General features: G+C 38.5%; 1 protein-coding gene and 1 pseudogene across 2 annotated transcripts; both read right to left on the minus strand.

Annotated features, from left to right (window-relative positions):
- Positions 1–9889: 9889 nt before the first annotated feature.
- Positions 9890–10325, minus strand: LOC308415577 (large ribosomal subunit protein uL15-like; annotated as a pseudogene). The gene has a single exon. The product of its transcript is annotated as a large ribosomal subunit protein uL15-like (transcript).
- A 4160-nt stretch (positions 10326–14485) lies between these two features.
- LOC308414866 (melanoma-associated antigen B4-like) lies at positions 14486–16237 on the minus strand (the record flags this gene model as incomplete). The annotated part of the gene is made up of 2 exons (XM_080910065.1): positions 14486–15585; positions 16228–16237. The coding sequence occupies 2 exons, from the start codon at positions 16235–16237 to the stop codon at positions 14486–14488; spliced, it is 1110 nt and encodes a 369-aa protein (XP_080766191.1).
- Positions 16238–22047: the final 5810 nt, after the last annotated feature.

The following is a 22047-nucleotide window of genomic DNA, read 5'->3' on the forward strand; positions in this document are numbered from 1 at the left end:
GTACTTTCTGTAAATTGCAAATAGCTTAGCTTTCATCAGTATTTCTTTTTACCTTCCCAGATTTTGATGGCTGTCATCCTTTGGGCTGTCCCTGACTCTGTTCCCTTCCTGTGGAATCCATTCACCTAACTGGGATGCCTTGTCTGGCCTCAGTGACTGAGGGTGTACTTAGTTCTTCAGAGACTTAATGTGTCAGGACAAGTTTGTACCCAGAGGGGTCCCCCTTCTTCTCAGAGCAGAAGAGGAGAGGTTCAGGAATTGACTATGTAAGAGAAAGACTGTGAGGATCGGGAGTGCAATCCTAATGAAAAGTGAATTAATGGATGGATGGATAGACAGACTGACAGACAGACAGACAGACAGACAGACAGACAGACAGATACATAGATAGATAGATAGATACATAGATAGATAGATAGATAGATAGATAGATAGATAGATAGATAGATAGATAGATAGATAGATAGATAGATAGATAGAAAAAGAAGTTGCTGTATACCTGATCTGGTCCCCATACTGCTGAGATTCAGTAAGTCTCCTCCTTTCATGTTTTAGAACAGTTAAGTTCTTTTCAGATCTACTATTGTTACTCAGCATGGTGTGTCAAAAGTTCTTTGGAAAACAGAGGCAGTGAAATCTAGGGACATTCAACTCATGGCCCTAAATGGAGGGTAAAATGTGCAAGAATTTTTCTTTCTTTGTTTTGTGGTCTTTGGGATCTACTATCCTCTTTCATATGCTTTATCTAGGTTGTCTGCAAGTATTATTCCTTCAGGTCCATGGGGGCCACAGCTTTAGACTACATATTTATTTCTCTGAGATTGAAATAAAAAAGAAATGTAACACTAACTGGTTGTAGCTTTTATGATCACAGTCATCTTTCTCTCCAAGTTCCTCCACCCTCTCAATCCATTTGGCTCCACTTTCTTCCTGTCTCCTTAGAAAATAACATGCTTTTAAGAGATAACAGCAAAACATAACAAAATAAAATATCATAATATAAGATAAAAAATGTCACATCAAATTTGGGCAAGGCAAACCAACGGAAGGAGATTCCCCCCCCCCCCCAAAAAAAAGGAGAATCAGAGACTCACACATTTGTACACTTAGCAGCCCCATAAAATGTTAGACTGAAATCTATACTATGTAACCAAACAAACTGTTCAGACCCATTAATCTTATGTTAAGTAAATAAGCTGCATCAAGTATCCAGACAGGTCACATGACAAATTTATAATAAGGATATACATTTCATCATTGGTAGACAAAATTTGTCTTTAATCCCATTCTGCTTCTCCATATTCTGCAAAATCAGACTGCTTTCTAAGATTAAGGTCCCCATCTCATCCTAGAAATGTGCAGAACTACACTTCCAGGCAGGCATATCAGGCAGCCAACACTTTCAGGACAAACTTTCTGACCCATGGGTGAGAGCAAGTGCAGCTTCTGTGGCTATTTCAGGGGTATGAATTTTCCAGTACACATTCAGGGTCCTTACTTTGACCACAGACCTCTTTCAGAACTTAGAAGCAGCTAGTTGCCAGTCAGGTTGTCAGTGCCATTGGTACTAAGACCCACTTCCTCCCCTCTTCGAAGGAAAAGGAGATAAACCAAATCTGACCAGAGGCAGGCTCTGATGGTTGACATAAGTTTTTGTTATGGGACCCCATTGGTGTAGCCTGATTTCCTCACAATACTTTCCGAAGACAACTAGCCTTTCCCATGACCCACACATCTTTCAGTCTATAACACAAAGAGAATGCCTGAGCCTCTGAAGTCTGCTCCATCCCTGAAACTCATGTTGCATCAACCATTCTATGCCTCCAACCTCTCTTTAAACTACCTGATACTCTCAAACCCTGACAGACACTTTGTATGCCCTGCCCAAGGTTGCATGCAAATCTTATTCTATTTGGAACTTAATTCTCAACTTTCATGTACACTTTTTTACTTTCCAAGAACTTCTTCCCATTGGAAAGGGGAAGCTGCAGAAAATAAAAAATTATGAAGTAGTCACAACCTCTATCTAATACTGTGGTTTACAACCTTCCTACTGCTGTGAACTCATTATTTTGTCAGCACTTCTTAACTCTAAATTTTGCAACTGTTAAGACTCTTAGCTTAAACATCTGCAGAATATCAAATATACAATCCTTATGAAAGGGTTGTTTGAGTCCCCATCATTGGGGCAATGGGATGTGAACCATTGGTCTAGGACCTCCCAACCAGGAACAGTGACCCTGGGCTCCTGCTCTGTATGTATCCCAGTCCACCCGCTACAGAGGTAGCCCTCCCTCATCTCAGTCCTTTGATTGGAAGATACACCATAAAGTTCGGCAGCTATGACCTGGGCCTCGGAGTACTATATCTTACTCTTTTCTGATTAAATTCTCTGAGCCAAGAAATACCTAGTTTGAGGACCAGTCTTCATAGGAAGACACAACTTCGTGAGACCCAGAGGAATGGATCTGGACAAACTTCACATGGTCCACAAAGCTTGAGTTTCTGGGCCTGAAAACAGAGACGAGATCCTGAGCCCACACTTCCTCTTAGTAGACGATTCCTTCCATTCCACAGAGGGTCTCTCAGCTTGACTTTGGCTTTGAACAGAAATCTGCCTTGCAGAACTTGTGTCTCACCCCTTAAAACCTATTAGACTGCTTCTGTGACACCGCAGGGAGATGGCATGTACCACAAACACTGTTGCCTCAGCAGCATGGCTCCTGGGTTCCTGGCATCTTCCATTCTATTGGTCCTAGGCCATGTGCATCCAACATAGAATTTCCTTCCCTCATTACATGAAGTGGAAGACTACTCATGCCTATTAGGACCCGTTGCCCAATCCTCACATCTTCAGCCGAAACGTGGTTGAGGGCTTTTGAGGAAATAAGTCTTTTTGTCACTGGTCATCCTGTGGGGGTTACTGGTTTCTTCTCGATTTTGTACCCATTAAAGTCAAGTATCCTAGTTCTTACAGGGCATGGTCTTTCATTCCTGGCATCTTTTCAGGAGAAAAATTAGGATTATCTCATTGTCATAGCTCTGTCAAACCTAACAGCAGCTGTCTGTTAATAAAGTCTTTGCTTTTAATGTATATTTTTATTAAGTGTCAGTATCATCACTTTCTTGAATTCATTTTTATTGTTTGTATTTGTGTATGTACAACATTTGTGTACCTGGTCATATGAGTTACAAGGCACATAAGTAAGAGGTAAGATGCCATATCCCAGGACTAAGTTATCTCCTTCCATTGTAGCACCCAGGGATTGATCTCAGGAAATTAGTCTTATGGATCAAGTGCTTTTAGCGGTTGAGCCATACTGTCTGTCCTGTATTTGTAATTCATCATGATCCATCATTTATCATTAGATGATTTCCTTATCTCACAAGCAACACAGATGTCATTTACCCTCTTAGCATGTTATCTTGTCATATTGGCTTTTTCCCCCTTGTTCAACTAGTCCAGGTGTAATTTTCTGTAGAGCATATTATGGTAAGGATATTTTGGGGGAGTATGAGCCTGCAGCTGAGGATACCATTGTTTTCGTCTTTTTTTAAAATTGGATATTCTGTGTATTTACATTTCAGATGTTGTCCCCTTTCCACCAATCCCATTCCCTGCCCCCTCCCATTGCATCGACGAAGGTGTTCCCTCTCCCAACCTCCCTCTTCCACTTCAGAGCATCGACATTCCCCCTACACTGAGAAAATATGCCTTCACTGAACCAAAGTCCTCTTTTCTCCTTGATGCCAGAGAATGATATCTTCTGCTGCATATGCACCTGGAGCCATCAGTCATTCCATGCAAACACATTTGTTTGTGTTTTAGTTCCTAGAAGGTGTGGTGAGGTTGGTTAGTTAAGAATTTTGTTCTTCCCATGGGGTTGCCGACCTTATCAGCTTCTTCAGTCTTTCTCTAGCTCCTTCACTGGAATCTCCTTGTTCAGTCTGATGGTTAGCTGCAAGCATCCTCCTCTGTATCAGTATGGCTCTGGCAGAGAATCTGAAGAGGCATCCATATCAGATTCCTGCCAGTAAACTCTACTTAGCACTAGCAGTAGTGCTTGGGTTTAGTGGCTGCATATGGGATGGATCCCCTGTTGAGGCAGTCTCTGGATGATGTTTTCTCCAATTCCCGCTCCTCTATTTGTCTCATTATTTCCTCCCATGAGTGTTCTGTTATCCCTTATAAGAAGGAATGGGGCATTCATTTTCTGGCCTTCCTTCTCATTGAGCTTCATAATTTCTGTGAATTATTTCTTGGGTATTCTATGCTTTTTAGGCAAGTATGTGCCAATAATACATACAATGAGTGTTCTTTTGTAACTGGGTTATCTCACTCAGGATGATAGCTTCAAGTTCCATCCATTTGCCCTGGAATTTCATGAAGTTATTGTTTCTACTAGCTGAGTAGTGCTCCATTGCGTAAATGTACCAAATTTTTGTATCCATTCCTCTATTGAAGGACATCTGGGTTCTTTCTAGCTTCTGACTATTATAAAAAAGGCTGCTATTAACATGGTGGAACATGTGTCCTTTTGGTGTTGCAGCTTCTTTTGGGTACATACCCAGGAGTGGTATAGATGGATACTCAAGTTTTCTGAGGAACCTCCAGACTGATTTTTAGAGTGGATTTAACAGTTTACAACACCTCAAACAATAAAGGAATATTCCTCTTTCTCCACATCCTTCCCAGCATCTGCTGTCACCTGAGTTTTTGAACTTAGCCATTCTGAATGGTGTGAGGTGCAATTTCAGGGTTGTTTTGATTTGCATTTCCCTGATGACTAGGGATGTTGTGCATATCTTTAGGTGCTTCTCAGTCATTCAATATTCCTCAGGTGAGAATTCTTTGTTTAACTCTGTACCCCATTTTTAATAGGATTATTTGATTCTCTCGAGTCTAACTTCTTGAGTTCTTTGTACATATTGGATACTAACCCACAATCAGATGTAGGATTGGTAAAGATCTTTACCCAATATGTTGGTGGCCATTTTGTCCTGTTGACAGTGTCCTTTGCCTTACAGAAGCTTTGTAGTTTCATGAGGTACCATTTGTAGATTATTAATCTTACAGCATATCCCAGTGGTGTTCTGTTCAGGAGACTTTCCCTTTGCCTATGTGTTCTAAGCTCTTCTACACTTTCTGTTCAGCTATGCTGTGAAGGTGTTAGTGTATGTTCTCTTCAGTTTTTTGTTTGTTTGTTTGGATTTTTTGAATTTTTTTGTTTTTGTTTTTTTTGTTTTGGAGGAGTTCAGAGCTATGGGTTATCCTCTTAGTATGACTTTCATTGTGTGCCATAAGTTTGGGTATGTTGTGCCTTCATTTTCATTAAATTCTAAAAAGTCTTTGATTTCTTTATTTATTCCTTGACCAAGCTATCCTTGAGTATAGCATTGTTCAGCTTCCTTGTATATGTGGGGTTTTTATTGTTTTCATTGTTATTGGAGATGAAACTTAGTGCATGGTTATCTGATAGGATGTTTAGGTTTATTTTGATGTTCTTGTATCTGTTGAGGCCTGTTTTGTGACTGAGTATGTGGTCAGTTTTGGTGAAGGTCCCATGAGGTGCTGAGAAGTTATATTCTTTTTTTTTTTTTTTAGGATGAAATATTCTGTAGATGTCTGTTAAATCTATTTGTTTCATAACTTCTGTTAGTTTCACTGTTTGTCCTCAGTTTATGCTTCCATGATTTGTCCATTGGTGAGAGTGGGGTATAGAAAACTCTTAATATTATTGTGTGTGGTGCAATATATGCTTTGAGCCTTAGTAGAGGTTTTTTTTTTTTTTTTTTTTTTTTTTTTTTTTTTTTTTTTTTTTTAATGATTTTGGGTGCCCTTGTATTTGAACCATAGATGTTCAGGACTGAGAGTTTATCTTGATAGAATTTACTATTGATGAGTAAAAAGTATTATTCATTATCTTATTTGATGCCTTATGTTTCAAAATCTATTTTATTTGGTATTAGGATGGCTACTCCAGCTTGTTTCTTAGTTATTTGTAAAGATTTTTCTAACCTTTTACTCTTAGGTAGTGCCTGTCTTTTGCTGCGATGAGTGTCTTGTGTGCAGCAAAATGTTGTGTTCTGTTATTTTTCCAGTCTGAGAGTCTATGTGTTTTTATTGGGTACTTGACTACCATTGATGTTGAGAGATATTAAGGAATAATTGTTGTTTCCTTTTATTTTTGCTGTTAGAGGTAGAATTATGTTTTTGTGCCTTTCCTTTTTTTGGTTTTGTTGCTAGAGGATTATTTTCTTCTCTTTCTAGTGTGTAGTTTCCCTCCTTGTGTTGGAGTTTTTTATATGTTACCCTTTGTAGTGCTGGATTTGTGCACAGATAATGTGTACATTTGCTCTTGTCCTGAAATATTTTCGTTTCTCCATGTACAGTCACTGAGAATGTTGCTGGATATTATAACCTGGGCTGGCAGGTATGATCTCTTAGGGTCTGTATGACATCTGTCCAGGATCTTCTAGCTTTCATAATTTCTGTTTAGAAATCTGCTGTATTTCTGATTGGTCTGTCTTTATATGTTACTTGTCCTTTTTTTCTTATTGCTTTTGTATATTTTCTTTGTTTTGAACATTTGGTGTTTTGACTATTATGTATCAAAAAGAATTTATTTTCTGGGCCAATCTCTTTGGAAGTTTGTAGGCTTCTCATATGTTCACAATTGTCTCTTTTTTTAGGTTAGGAAAGTTTTCTCCTATGATTTTGTTGAAGATATTTATTGCGACTTTTAGTTTGGAGTCTTCACTCTCTTCTACACTTATTATCCTTAGGTTTGGTCTCCTCATTGTGTCCTGTATTTCCTGTTTTTTTTGGGGGGGATTAAGAGCTTTTTAATTTCTACATTTTCTTTACCTGTTTTCTCATGTTTACCCTGTTATCTTTTTTCCCTGAGATTCTCTTTCCATCTCTTGTATTTTGTTGGTGATGCTTGCATCTATGGCCCCTGATCTGTTTCCTAAGTTTTCTATCTCCAGGGTTGTCCCTCTTTGTGTTTTATTTATTGTTTCCATTTTTGATTTTAGATTCTGGATGGTTTTGTTCAATTCCTTCATCTGTTTTCTTGTGTTTACCTGTGTTTCTCTAAGGGCTTGTACTTGTTATGTGTGTGTGTGTGTGTGTGTGTGTGTGTGTCTGTGTGTTTTCCTGTATTTCTTTAAGGGAGTTATTCATGTGCTTCTTGGGGCCCTCTATCATCATCACGAGGCATGATTTTAATTACAAATCACGTTTTTGTGCTGTGTTGAAATATATACACTGCTTGCTGTTGTGGGAGAGCTGGGTTCCGATGTTGCCATGTTGTCTTGGTTTTTGTTGCTTAGATCCTTGTACCTGCCTCTTGCCATCTTCTTATCTTTGATTTTAGTTGAACTCGTTGTCTCTGTCTGGAGCTTGTCTTTCCTGTGCACCTGTGTTCTGTAGGCTCCAGAGTGAGATAAGTCCTAGGTGTTCAGTTCTCTATGGGAAGGCTGTGAGTTCCAGTGTCGATGGGCGAGCTCTAGCTCTCGGTGCAGATGGAGGCCTGAAGTGCACAAATCCAAGCAGTAGGGGGATACATGTTACCTGAGAATTCCTGGGGGGGGGCTTCTAGCTAGTCAGTGGAGAGAGAATGTGCGCTCACACATAAGTTAATGAGAGAGAGAGAGGGAGGGAGGGAGGGAGGGAGGGAGGGAGGGAGAGGGAGAGGGAGAGGGAGAGGGAGAGGGAGAGGGAGAGGGAGAGGGAGGGAGAAAGAACTCTCGAGTTTCCTCTGGGTGTTCAGTGCTTTGTGGGCAGGCCATGAGTCCTGACTGCATTGTAAATGCTCTGCCTGTCCTGGATACCATCTTCCAAACATCCATTTTAATGATTCCCTGAACTGGTTAAAGTCCAAATGTGGGTAATCATAAAATAATCAATTTATTCTAGAGCCTGGGAGTCTAGCTATTCCCTTCCACTCATACTCAAACCATAGAGTAGAAAATTACTACCAGTGATGCTTGACTAATGGCCAACAGACATGACAAGGCCATGTCTAATAATCTTTAAAGGAAATAGTCTGTGAAATGTAGAGATAGTTTTAATTGAGAAAAATAGAAATGAAAGTGTTTAAGGGAAATCTTCCTGAATACTCACCCAGTGAGGAAAAATGAGGAAGGGACATGTATCAGGGCCAACAATCTGTCTTCTGTGCTCCACAAGGAATCTGTCGTTCAAGGGCATTGCATACTGTAGTGGTTTGAATGAGAATGGGTCCACAGGCTTAGTCCCTAGTTGATAACCTGTTTCAAGTGGGGTTAGGAGGTGTGGCCTTATTGGAGAAGGTATCTGTAGATGAGGTTTTTAACTCTCTCTGTCTGTCTGTCCCTGTCTGTCTCTGTCTATGTGTCTCTGCCTGTCTCTCTCTGTCTGTCTCTGCCACCCTCTCTCTCTCCTTTCTCTCTCTCTGTCTGCTACCTGTGTACACTATTCCAATGTCAGGCTAATCTGATTCTTGCCATGATGACAATAGACAACCTCTCTAAAACTGTAAGCAAGCCCATAATTAATGCTTTCTTTAATAAGATTTGACTTGGTTATAGTGTCTCTTCACAATAGAACAGGAACTAAGACACTTACCCTTTCAAGGTAATATCATAAATAGTTTCACCTTTGCTACTCCGAGTCTCCAGTGCTCTTATTATGAAGGAAGGGTTTATGTTTCTCACACAGTGCAAACAGAATTCTACCAAACAGAACTATGCATATTACCAAAAATCTTCATTCAAGATTCCCCATCTGAGTATTTATCCTATGTGAGGATCTTTCCTCTGCTGTATTTAGGTTAGCTTCTGCAGGCACATAATCTTAATAGATTTAAAAAATGCATAATAAAACTATGGTTTGGCAACATTATATGCATGACAAATACACTTGAATAATGTCATGCATTTGTGCTGAGTATATATTTCCATTATTTATTAATGGATGATTGCAATTTTCATCTTATCATAAATAATTCTTAAAAATATTGCTTCACTGCAGCTTTGAGCAGATTCTTTTCTTCTGATGTTCCAGAGAAAAGATATGTTTGATATGAAATTTGACGTTAGGAAACAAGGCTTTGAAATTAAAGGGTGGACTACAAAACAACACACACACATATATAAAATTAAACAAAACAAAATCATTATTTCAGGTAGCCTCTGTTTGTATTACTAGTACAACGGAGCTTATTCTAAAAAATAAGTTCAAGTCCTGTTCTACTAATGAATTCATACCCTATATAGACCTAAAAATAAAAGATAAACAAGAGGATAAGAAAAGGGGAATAGGGAGCAAGATGAAAAAAAAATATAGAAATAAATAGAAAGAAAATAAACCTCATAATTATATTTTCTCTTTTTTGCTAGCCTGAAGATTTCTTCTTTTGTAATCAGTTCTTATTTTTATCCCAAGATAATCTCTGTCCAGTAATAAGTAGCCTAGTCGTAAGTTACTTGCCCATTATAGTGAGCTTACAAAGCATGGTAACTGCTATCAATCTTGATGGCAAGGTTTTTCTCAGAACTCTGGATTTTCAGAAAATCCCATCTCACTTCTGGTCCTCAAGATTATTGAGACTGTGTTTCTTCAATTTGAGCTGAAAGTAATGGCATTTATCAATTAATGGCATTCATCAGTTCTTTGAATAGTGAGACCCATACACAGAACATGGACCGGGAGTTAGGAATTTACAATTGTGTGAAGTTGGGCTACATCTATTACCACAGACTTCATGAGTCTATCAAGAGCCCAAACCTCATGCCTTCCTACAATCTGTTACACAGATTCCGAATGTGCAGACAAGGAGGGATGCAAAGAGTCTACTCAGACTACATGGGAAATGGTAGCATTTGATTAACCTCTGAAGTGGCTTTAAGCCACCAGAACACAAGCACCTCTAACACCCTTTATCTACCCTTTAGCTCTTCTCCTGAAGAATTTGGTTTTCAAGATGACAGGTTGCTTAGGGAGCTTCTCCTGCCCAAGAACTTTTTAGTAGCCTGATCGAATAATATCATTAATGCGAGCAGCTCCAGTCTTTGTTCATTGACCCCTGTCTGCTTGCTGACCAATGTCCATAATTTATCCAGGTTGACAGTTGATCAGAAGCTCTGGTTCCTCTTCAAGTGGTACTGCCTCATACCAACTTTCCCTAAGTAACCTGAATGATATCTAAGTTGATCCTGTGGTGATGCATGCCTCCAGCATTGCTGTGGCCTCCTGGGTGCCTGCAGTGATTACCGATGTGACCGTGGCCATGGGTCATGTGGCCCCAGAGTTTCTGGGCCTGCCTCAGTCTGGATGGCATGGCGGTTGCAGAAAAGAAAAAGCTGAAGTTTTCTTTAGAAATATTTATCTTCTCAAAATGGCTTAATCCAAAGATATGTTGAACCCCTCATCTTTTTTTCCCCTTGGGTGATTCAATTTATTAATAACAATGTTGAAAAGATTAGTACAAAATATTCAAAATCTGACACAATGAAAGTTTTGCATCACAGCTATGAGTTTTTAACAATCTTCGATTATATTGGGTGTGATTACTAGGTTCCTACATTTTTTAACAACTTCATTTTACAAAACAAAGATAAATGTACAGATTTTAAGCATTTTTTGCATAAAATTATACAATACATTTTTGTCAGTACTTTTTTTCAGATTTTAAAATAATTTTTACATAAAACTATATGAATATATTTTTTAGTCAGTACTTGATTTTTTTTAAAGGTTTGATAGTATGCATTGAAAACTTAATAGTTACAATGAGCATAAAGTACATGTAAAACAAAATGTAACATGGAAATAGTCAAAGTTTTCTTGTTGTGTAAAGATTTTTTTGTTTTGTTTTGTTTTGTTTTCTTTATTTCTTGGACTTCATACAGTCTGTGGGTTGTTTCTGGGGCAGTGCGAGCCTCTGGGGTTAGCATCCCACTATCAGTGACTGAATATTATGTCTGTTCTTTTGTGACTGGGTTATCCCAGATGTCCTTCAGAAGATGAATGGATACAAAAATTGTGGTACATTTACACAATGGAATACTACTCAGCCACCAGAAACAATGACTTGACCAAATTCTTAAGAAAATGGCTGCATCTAGAGAATATCATTCTGAGTGAGATAATCCCCTCATCTTCTAAACATATATATCATAAACATATTACTATTGTAACTAAATGTACACTTTGGATCTTTTTGCATACTTTAGTTGGTCAGGAATTTTGGATCATACCTGTAATCCCTGTAGACAGGAATGAGAATTAGCAATCTATGAGGCTAACCTTTGCTACATAGAAGTTCCAAGGCAAGAAAATATCAAAAGCCTCACATTGATTTTGCTGATCTTGCTCTACTTACATGTAGGAGTGAGTAAAAAGGTTTTATTCATTATGATATGTTCACAAGGAGAAAAAGTGTCTTAAGGGGTGTAAAATTCGGGTTGTACAAAAGAATGTTAAAGACCTAAATTATCTCACACACAGGTGAAAAGACAAACCAAGATTGTCTTTTAACCACTTTGCTGAACTGTGTGAGTTCAGAGACTCTTTGAGACTCAGATTCCAACTCTGTGAAATGGTTTCGGTAAGTCTTGCCATCCACAACTTGTAGGAAATAGATAATGAAATAAAGAACTTGGCACAGTGACTAGCGTATTTCAGATTCTTCTCTTCAACTCTCTGATGACTTCAGTTTTCAATCAGTGAGTTCTTGTCACCTTAGACCTGATATAAAGAAAATGAGGGAGTCTCCTCTGATAGCCCCAATCTAAAACCTTTTCAGTGTGATAATACAAAACATAACATGACACTTTTCTGTCCCTTCTACTAAAAGATATAATGTCAACTTGGTCCTTACCCAGGCAACCTGATTTATTCCATCATAAAAAATGATAACCCATTTTTGAACTTTGTATTATATCTTCTATATGAAACCTGTATTTTTTTAATCCCAGCAGGAAGAAGTGAGGAATATATATATCCTCTAGTGTCCTACTTTGCTTTGTATTACTGTCTGATGTTTCTATCACCTTGAGGAGATATAATTCTCAAGGTAATTTAAAATAATGCATTTAATCACAGACTTGCTTACAGTTTCAGAGGGTGAGTCCATGACTAACATGGTGGCAAACAAGGCAGCAAGTGGCATTGTACTGGAGTAGTACCTGAAAGCTTGCCTCTTATCCATACATTGAAGGCTGAGGGAATGAGACTGTGTGCTACACAACCTCCAACAAATACACATCTAATCTTTTACAAACCAGTCCCACCAACCAAGGACCAAACTGTTAAATATATAAGCCTATTGGAACTACTATAATTTAAGCCCCCACGTTCCACAACTCAGCCCCCATAGGCATGTAGCCATGCCATAATGTAAAAATCATTTAATACAATGTTAAGAGTCCCCATAGTCTTTGATAGTCACCACTCTTTCAAATTTCAAAGCTTTTTCTGAGATGTGAGGCAATCTTTGAATTGTAACCCCTTGTTATAGAAGCATATAAATCAAGCTTTTTTTTTTAATTTAGGTTTTACTTATTCACTTTGCTTCCCTCTCACTGCCACCCTCCCAGTCACCCCTTTTCACAATATATCCCCCATCCCCTTCTCCACTGAGTGTATGGGGGCTCCCCTGAGTATCTCCACAACCTAGCACTTGAGGTCTATTTATGTTTGAGACTGTCAGAAAGATTGGTTAGATCCCCCTGTGATATACGTTATATTCTGACATTTTGATACCCACAATTCTTCTATAATTATTTGTATCTCAGACTTTCTATTGACTTTGTCTCTTAGATTGAATAATTTTAGGAAATGTCCAAGACTTGTAAATCTATATTAAACTCAATCTGGTATACCTTCTTGAGAATAGCATCTTATACCCAGAGTGATATGGAATGGAGAGCAGATACAGGATGTTCAAGGAAAAATGTTCAAATGATCATTCCCTCCCCCTTTTTTTTGGTAGAATGACAGCAACATCTGCCATGAGAAAGTTACCTTCCAGAGTAAGTAAGATGTCCATAGCAGTGATGGGTGAAAATAAAAATGCTATATATCAGCTAGGCAACTGCTTTATGATAATTTATTCCTCTTTCTGACCCAAAGTAACCAGTCACTTGAAGTTATATAACGTTGCAAATCTAAATATACACAATACCATCAAATAGTCACTTTTTCATGAATTATGATTTCGATTTTAAAATACTTTGCATTGCAATTATTTTGGGAATCAGAACGCATGCTTATAGAGGTCAGACAACAATTTGTAGAAGTCTGTCCTCCTTCCACCATGTGGATTCTGAAGAGAAAAGTTAGGTTGTAAGGTATAGTAGCAGGTGCTGAGACAACCTGCAGGCCTTCTGTTCTATTTTGGGGTGCTCTCTTTTGCTCCTAACTCCATAATTTGGGCACAAGTACCTTTAATATATTTACTAAGATTGGTGTTGGAGTACCAAAATAACATCATCAGTTTTGGTTTTCAGCTTATGAGAAAAGTATTGTGGGATCTAGATGGGGATTCAGTGAACTCTTGTTACTTACCATCCCTGTGAACTAGAGAATATTTGCGGATTCTTTAACTCTTGAACTTTCCACTAAGAATAACTGAATTTAACAGTCCTTTGTGTAAGAACCAAAAAGATAAATGTTGAGTGCATGGCTTTGGTATCTGACACAGCTTGTATTCAGTTAATGAAAACATTCTGAGCTCTTGCATTGCTACTGTCTACCAGGATTATTTTTCTTCATGTTTAATTTAAGAGATGCCATAAAATATATAGTTCTGGGGACCCAAAAAGAGAGTGAATACAATAAAAACATTCTGTTACAATGTTAGGCTAGGAGAAATGGGAAATGTTTTGTTCAAGCAAACATTCCCATTTCTTCTTTAGGAAGTAGGCCACATTTACCCATACCCATAATGAAAGCTTCTTCTAGGATGTATTATTGCATAGGTAGTTGATGGGTATTATTTTGATAAACATCTCCAGGAAGACTACTCTGGAACAGATGTCCAGTTAAGTGTTTTGGGAAAGTACAAACCTTAAAAAAATCTAATTCACAGTGATTTGGTTTCTTATACATCATTTAATAGCAAAAGCAAAGCAGGTATCTGTCTTTTACAAGTTTGAAAAGAAAGAAAATATGGCGTAAAACAACACATGAACTAAAAGTCTATTAGTTTTTCTCTATTTTCTTTTGTGTTGGACTCTCAAGCACATTTATATTCTATTCCCATGTTTCCTTAAGGTAATTATGAAATTTCAAATAATATTTCACATGAAACCGAACTTTCAACCCTCAACTTGGTAAACAGCAAAGAGGGCATAATCTATTTTATTATTTTTATGTAACCTCTGACTTTCAGTAAATACTATGATAAATGATATTAAACAGCTTTATCAATGACTAATTTGAGTATCACAAAAACAAAAATTAGTGGGATTGTTCAAGCACATGATAGAGACTACCTTAAATTTCACTAGCAGTTGTAGGCAGGCTGGACTTGGCCTTAGAATGTTTCTTAGCCTTGGATTTAGTGTTTCCCTGGACTGCACCTTCAGCTTCGGTTCTATCTTTTTCCATTAAAGATTCTTCATGATTGGATGGGTAGGTAGAGGAGCCAGTTTCATTGATGTGGGCCAAAAACTCCATCACCTTCACTTGGCTCTTTTCAGCATAGGCTTTTGGACCCCACAGGAACTGATAGTATGGAAGATCACTATGAGGAACCTGATGGTATTCTAGGTACTTTTCCTGCACTAGCTCTTCAGTGATGAGCTTCCTTGCATCGCCAAAGATGAGGTGTGGGACCCCGTCATAGACTCCTAACATATTCAGAAAGTTCCAGACCTCCTCCTCTGAGGCACAGTAACCATTTAAGTAGATCACACTTAGGAGGGGAATCAGAATGCCCCTATTGGGAACACCCATCTCATTGCTCTCACTTCCATCATCCTGGAAATCTAGCTTACTTACAAGCTTATAGGATTGACCCTTGGGCTGGATTTCTTTCAACTCAAGGCCAAAAACCAGACCCATGCGGTTAGAAGCTTTCTTGAGGATCTCGGGGAACTGCTCCTTGAAACTTTTGGTGACAACTTTCAGCATTTCTTCCCTCATCAGTGGCTCTTTCTGTTTGTACTTGCTGAGCATGTACTCCATCAGCATTCCTGTCTCCCTTGTCAGAAGATCTGGCTGTTGGCTCTTTTTAGATTGCTGGGCCATAGAGGAACTCACATTTTTCTTCCGTCGGCTCTTGGCACCTGTATCAGTCCTTTTACAGGCAATGCAAATACTGAAAGTGGTGGTGCTAGGCATTCCTTGAAACATCTTGACAAGGGTATCAGAAGAGGTACTTGGGACAGCATCTCCAGAGGCCTGAGCAGAGAAAGAGGATGACTCTTTATTCTCAAATGTCATGGTCTGGGTAATCTCAAACTCCTGGGACTCAGTTTTGGTTTGGCGGCGTTTCTCACGAGCCCGGGTCTTACTCTTCTGTCCCCGGGGCATAATCAATATGGTCAGTGACAGCAGGCAAGTACATACAGCAGAACAGGTGACTTGGATACCTAGACAGAAAGAATGCGATAATATGAGCTCCTTAACTGTGTTTTGAATATATTGACTTTTATCAATATTCCTTTAATTTTTCCCCAACCCACAGGGCTCCTGTTCTGATCAGCCTGCAGGTACCGCTGAAGATCAGCAAGGCTCCCTGTCTTCTAGTGTTTGAACACTCCCAGTTTTAGGATTAGATAAACTCTTTTTTAGCTTCTGAGCCACTCCTCTCTGCAGCTCTCATTTGACAGCTCAAAGGTTCCTTGTAGCCCTGAGGAAGATTGCTTCAGGGAGTTTACGTTCCACTGCCCTATCTGGGTACACTGAGTGCTGAGAATTTAGCAAAGCCTTTTCTGTCTTGGGAGCTTCGGGGTCTTCAATCTTCTTTTGGGTTCCTTACCTCGGCTCCCTGTAAATTTGTCACCACTCTATTCTAAACTTTTAGACTGAGAATATTCACCCTTTGAGGTAAAACAAAGAGCCAAGTCAAGTGTTGAAATTGGCAGCTCTTTCTTCTTTTTGCTTTCTGAAGGTGAGCATGTCCTCAGAACAGTTCAGAACAGTAATTATTGCTAATATTGCTAGCATATCCATAGGTCATAGTAGATCTGGGGCTCTAAATGGGCCTCTTCTTTCTGAAAATAGTGACTCACAATAGGTCATTGTCCCAAATTCACTCCTTTCAGGCACTGCATACCAAAGCTTACATGAATCTACTCCACTAGGCCAAGGTAGCTAATTTTAAAGTACTCTCTCAAGGAAATGAGACAGTACTTTATTTGGTCATATCCCTCAAGAGACTTAAAAAGTACTACACTGCTTTCAACATTTCATTTTGTTTCCAGCCCATGCAACATACTTCTATGCTTAAATGTTCTTAACTAACATTTTTCTTATTTGCATATTTTTACTATACTAAATGATGTGTTTGATCATGAAATTTGATACATAATTATATGAATGTATAATAATATACATAATTACATAAATATATAATTATACAATAATAAACATATGTGGTACTTCGATCATATTCTTCTGCTACTGTCCTCTCTTTTCCCTCTTTTTTTTTTTACAGAGATGGTTGTTTCTCACCAACCTCTCATATCTAAAATTGCATGTGGTTCTTAAATATAGGATTAAATCCTTCTGTTTTCTTTGTTCTGAATCTTGTACTTTAAACATTGTATCACTACACAATTCAGGATGGCCTTGCTTTTCAGAATATTTTCTCCTATCTCTCCATTCCTCCTACACACTCCCCTGGGTTGTCTAAATACAAGTTATTTGGGCCTTTTTAGTTTACTTCTTTTTTATTACTTTTTTCTTTTTTGGTTTTGTTTTCTTTCTTTATTTTGGGAGTGAGGGAGCAGTTGAACCTCCAAACTCTTGAGGATTTAGTCATTTTGTTCCATGTTTACTTACCTAGTCTGAATGGGGTTTTTCTAGAGCCCAGTGCAATGGTGGCTGAGTGTGGAAGTACAATTGTTTAGAATGAGTATTCCTTATCACTCACAGTTTAAAGTTTGACTTTAAATGTGAACATCACTACTCCATCTTTATTGCTTATCAAGGTTCCCTCCCTGTTTTGAGACCTTGTCACAACCCACAGCTTTCTCAGAACAAGCCCAGTGACTTACAGATAGAATTGAAAGTAGCCCCTTTGATTATCAGAGGAGTACGTTCTTCTTAGTACATATTCTGGCTCCTTACCTTGATTGAAGACTCCTTTAGGCCTTGCTAGCCTCTGTTCTATGGGAAGGCATGCAGCACCTCTGCCAAAGACGCCAACAACCCAGTTTATCCCTTTCCTACAGGAAGAGATTGTAGATCACATCCGGTGAGGGGCTGGCTCTGAAGATTGACCGCAGGTCCAGGTTACTAAGTTACCCCACTCCCAGTTCAAATTGAAAAGGAATCTGAATTTCCTCCCTGTACTCTCTGGTATGTGACAGAGTCTCTTCAAACCTTCTGATTTTTCTCAGTCCACGACACACAAAGCTCCTTGTGTAAGTTTGCAAATCCCAATTGCAGCCTATGTTCTCACTTTCCCCACTATGCATTCATCCATTTCGTAAATACTCCTGAACCTCCTCATTTTGTAGGTTACCCTATGTTCCTCCCCAATTGGGGTTTTCATGTCAGCTTTAGATAAATGCCCCTTCTTCCCCAGAGATAGGAGAGTAACAAGACTATAATATTGTCTGGTTTATCACAATCAGGAACAGTTTCATAATGTTCCAGGATCCTTTTTTCTATTGATTCAAATATGCCAGCAACAAACATTGCTCCCCCTAGTTCTTAATATTTAGAGTGGAAGTCTAGATATGACATAATGCTTTACTGCTTTCTCTCTGGCCTCCCAGGCATGAAAATATAACCAATTCTTCTGTGTACCTACTTTCTAGAGTGGTCTAGCAGAAACACAGTACTTCCCGAAGTCCTCCAGCCACCACAGAAAGCCCAGAGGTCACAGAGCAGGTAATGTAGTCAAGCCATACATGAATGAATGTACAACTGAGATTTCTCAGGCCAGAGAATAGGACTCTGAGTACCTGTTTAGGGGAAGTCTCTGCCATTGCCACTTAGAACCCTCCCTTGCAAAAGTAAGTCCCTGTTTATTACATCCCATTAACCACCTTGCTAGAACATACTCTATGTGCTGACTCAACAGAGTAGAATCTGAGGATTCTACAATTTCTTCTACTTCCTGGAGCCCACCTACATATTCCTTTTTTCTTAAAATTTAATTTTTTAATGTATTCACTCTACATCCCACTGAGTGCTGCTCCCATTCATCCCCCTCCCACTTCTCTGAGCAAGTGGGGGACCCCTGGGTATACCCCCATTGCACTTCAAGTCTCTGTTATGTTAGGTGCTTCTTCTGCCACTGAGCCCAGACAACACATTCTATATTCAGGTGACAACTTTTGAGATAGCCCCCATTTCAGTTCTTCAGGACCCAAATGAAGGTCAAGTTGCATGAATGAAAGAGAGGTCTCAGTTGAGACCCGTGTCTCAGCTCTCACAGATAAAAACACAGTGCTGGGGATTTATTTTTTCCGTTTTCTTTCTCGCTTTTTCAAAAATTAAGTTAGTTCTTTAACAATTTCATACGCACACATATAAAGAATTCAAGTTAATGTTCCTCAACTTTATCTTACCTATATTTCCATTTCCCAGATTCATTTGGTTTTATTGTGTGACTCGCTTGGGACAGATATTTTTTGTATACCACTCTTTTCAGAGGTGTCCTGTGATAATTGCTGGTGTGTCTCCTCACCCTGACTCCATACTGTGAATATTTTTTATTGTGAATAGTCAAATTCACTCCCTTACATCTTGCTCATTACTCCCAGATATCACAGAAAGAGAAAAACAAAACAAAACAAAAAACAAAAGCAAAACTAAGGATGTACCTGAGCTTCATAGCTTCTCCTGTGTTTTCCCATAGTTAAGAACCGGGTCTGCCCACATGCTCCTTATTGCTCCTGATATGTGTTCTTTCCAGGTAAAATTGCTTCCCCTCTATTGTCCTCTTGGGTAAGCCAAATTAGTCTAGGGATGCTTGTTTCTTAGGAGAGCAGATATTAGAGTCAATATTGCAAGGCACCCTACTTTTCATCTTCCCTAAATCGTGTTCATTTAGCTTTTTTATTGACTACGAAAAACCCTGGGATCATAGCCCTACTGAACAGTAGTTACGAACCACCTTAGGCCAATGTTCTGTTTCGGCTCAAGGGAGATGTCTAGTTTGAAATTCCTGCCTAAGGCATTTAAGGGTTGAGTGCAGGTTTAGGTGGATTGCTGAATGAGGCTATAATTTTTGAGTTGCTCTGGTATATTTTTAGTATTCACTAAAAAAGTTCTTTTTCTCCTTGTCTTGGAGATTTGTTAGAAAAAGAAGTGTCCATGAAACCTTTAGAATATTGTCCCTATAGTAAAGTTACCTGCTGTCACTCTGGGTTTAATGTGAGGTTGGGCTAACTGCAGGTTAGCTGTCACACTCTAAGTCACAGGTACTGAGGTATCAGAGAAAAATGATGACAATATATTAATTATACTTTTATTTCAGTTAGTATAAGTTTGGTAGTACCTCCGTTTTAATTGATTTACCACAGTCATGGAAAATATCTGTGCTGAAGCTTAGTATGATCCCTAAATTTGCTATTTCTTGACATTGCTATGTGGCTGTGTAATATCACAGAGTACCATCATTTTTCCCTTTTATTGAAAGTTGCATTTATGGTGATATTTTTAATTCCTTTGAATATGTACTGTAATTCAATGCTTTATGAATAAAATTATTCAGAAACTATTTTTGGCCTTTGTATTTCTTGAACTCCATGTAGTCTGTAAGTTGTTTCTGAGGTGCTCAGAGCTTTCTGGGGTTAGTATCCAATTATCAGTGACTGCATATTATGTCTGTTCTTTTGTGACTTGGTTACCTCACTCAGGATGATATTCTCTAGATGCAACCATTTTCCTAGGAATTTGATAAAGTCATTGTTTCTGATAGCTGAGTAGTACTCCATTGTGTAAATATACCACAATTTCTGTATCCATCCATCTACTGAAGGACATCTGGGTCATTTCCAGTTTCTGGCTATTATAAATAGGACTGCTATTAACACTGTGGTGCATGTATCTTTGTTATATATTGGAGCATCTCTGGGGTATATGCCCAGAAGGGTAATAACTGGGTCTTCAGGTAGTACTATATCCAATTCTCTGAGGAATCACCAGACTTATTTCCAGAGTGGTTGTACCAGTTTACAAACCCACCAACAGTGGAGGAGTGTTCCTCTTTCTCTGCATCATTGCCAGCATCTGCAGTCATCTGAATTTTTGATCTTAGCCATTCTGACTGGTGTAAGGTGGAATCTCAGGGTTGTTTTGATTTGCATTTCCCTGATGGCTAAAGATGTTGAGCACTTCCTTAGATGATTCTCAGCCAATCGATATTCCTCAATTGAGAACAATTTTTTAGCTTTGTACCCCATTTTTAATAGGGTTGCTTGATTCTCTGGTGTCTAAGTTCTTGATTTCTTTGTATACCTTGGGTATTAGGCCTCTATCAGATGTGGGGTTGGTAAAGATCTTTTCTCAACCTATTGGCTGACGTTTTGTTTTCTTGACAGTGTCCTTAGCCTTACAGAAATTTTGTAATATAATTAATTTCCATTCGTCGATATTTGACCTTAGAGCACATGCCATTGGTGTTCTTTTCAGGAAAATTTCCCCTGTGCCTATGTGTTCTAAGGTTTTCCCTAATTCCTCTTCTAAAAGTTTCAGTGTACCTAGTTTAATGTGGAGATCTTTGATCCATTTACACTTGAGCTTTGTACAAGGAGATAAGAAAGGGTCTATTTTCATTCTTTTGCATGCTGAGTGCCAGTTGGACCAACAACATTTGTTAAAGAGGCTGTCATTATTCCATTGAATGTTTACAGCTCCTTTGTCAAAAACCAAGTGACCATATATGTAAGGGCTCATTTCTGGATCTTCTATGCTGTTCCATTGATCAATGGGCCTATTTCTGTACCAGTAACATGCATTTTATTTTTTTTAGGTTATCTTTTGGCAAGTAGTCTTCAAACCACTTGTCCCTGTTTATTTATTTTTTTAATTTTTTTAAATGACTTTATTTTGCAAAACAAAGATAAATGTAAAGATTTTAAACATTTTTTGCTTAAAATTATACATTTTTGTCAGTACTGTTTTTTCAGACATTAAAATAAATTTTACATAAAACCATGCGAACATGTTTTTTAGTCAGTACTTGATTTTTTTCAAGGGCTTGACAGTATGCATTGAAAACCTACTAGTTGCAATAAGCATAAAGTACATGCAAAAGAAAACGCAACATGGAAATAGTCAAAGTCTTCTTGTTTTGTGAATATATGTATATTTTTTGTTTTCTTTATTTCTTGGACTTCATACAGTCTGTGAGTTGTTTCTGGGGGATTGCAAGCCTCTGGGGTTAGCATCCCATTATCAGTGACTGCATATTATGTCTGTTCTTTTGTGACTGGGTTATCTCACTCAGGATGATCTTCTCTAGATGCAGCCATTTTCATAAGAATTTGGTTAAGTCATTGTTTCTGGTGGCTGAGTAATATTCCATTGTGTAAATGTACCACAATTTTTGTATCCATTCGTCTTCTGAAGGACATCTGGGTTCCTTCCAGTTTCTGGCTATTATAAATAGAGCCGCTATGAACATTGTGGTGCATATATCTTTGTTGTGTATTAAAGTGTCTCTGGGGTATATGCCCAGAAGCGGAATAGCTGGGTCTTCAGGTAGTACTATATCCAATTTTCTGAGGTATCGCCAGACAGATTTCCAGAGTGGTTGTATTAGCTTGCAACCCCACCAACAGTGGAGAAGTGTTCCTATTTCTCCGCAGCCTAGCCAGCATCTGCTGTCATCTGAGTTTTGGATCTTGGCCAATCTGACTGGTGTGAGGTGG

The sequence above is a fragment of the Micromys minutus genome, assembly GCF_963924665.1.
Source record: "Micromys minutus genome assembly, chromosome: X".
NCBI lineage: Eukaryota > Metazoa > Chordata > Mammalia > Rodentia > Muridae > Micromys > Micromys minutus.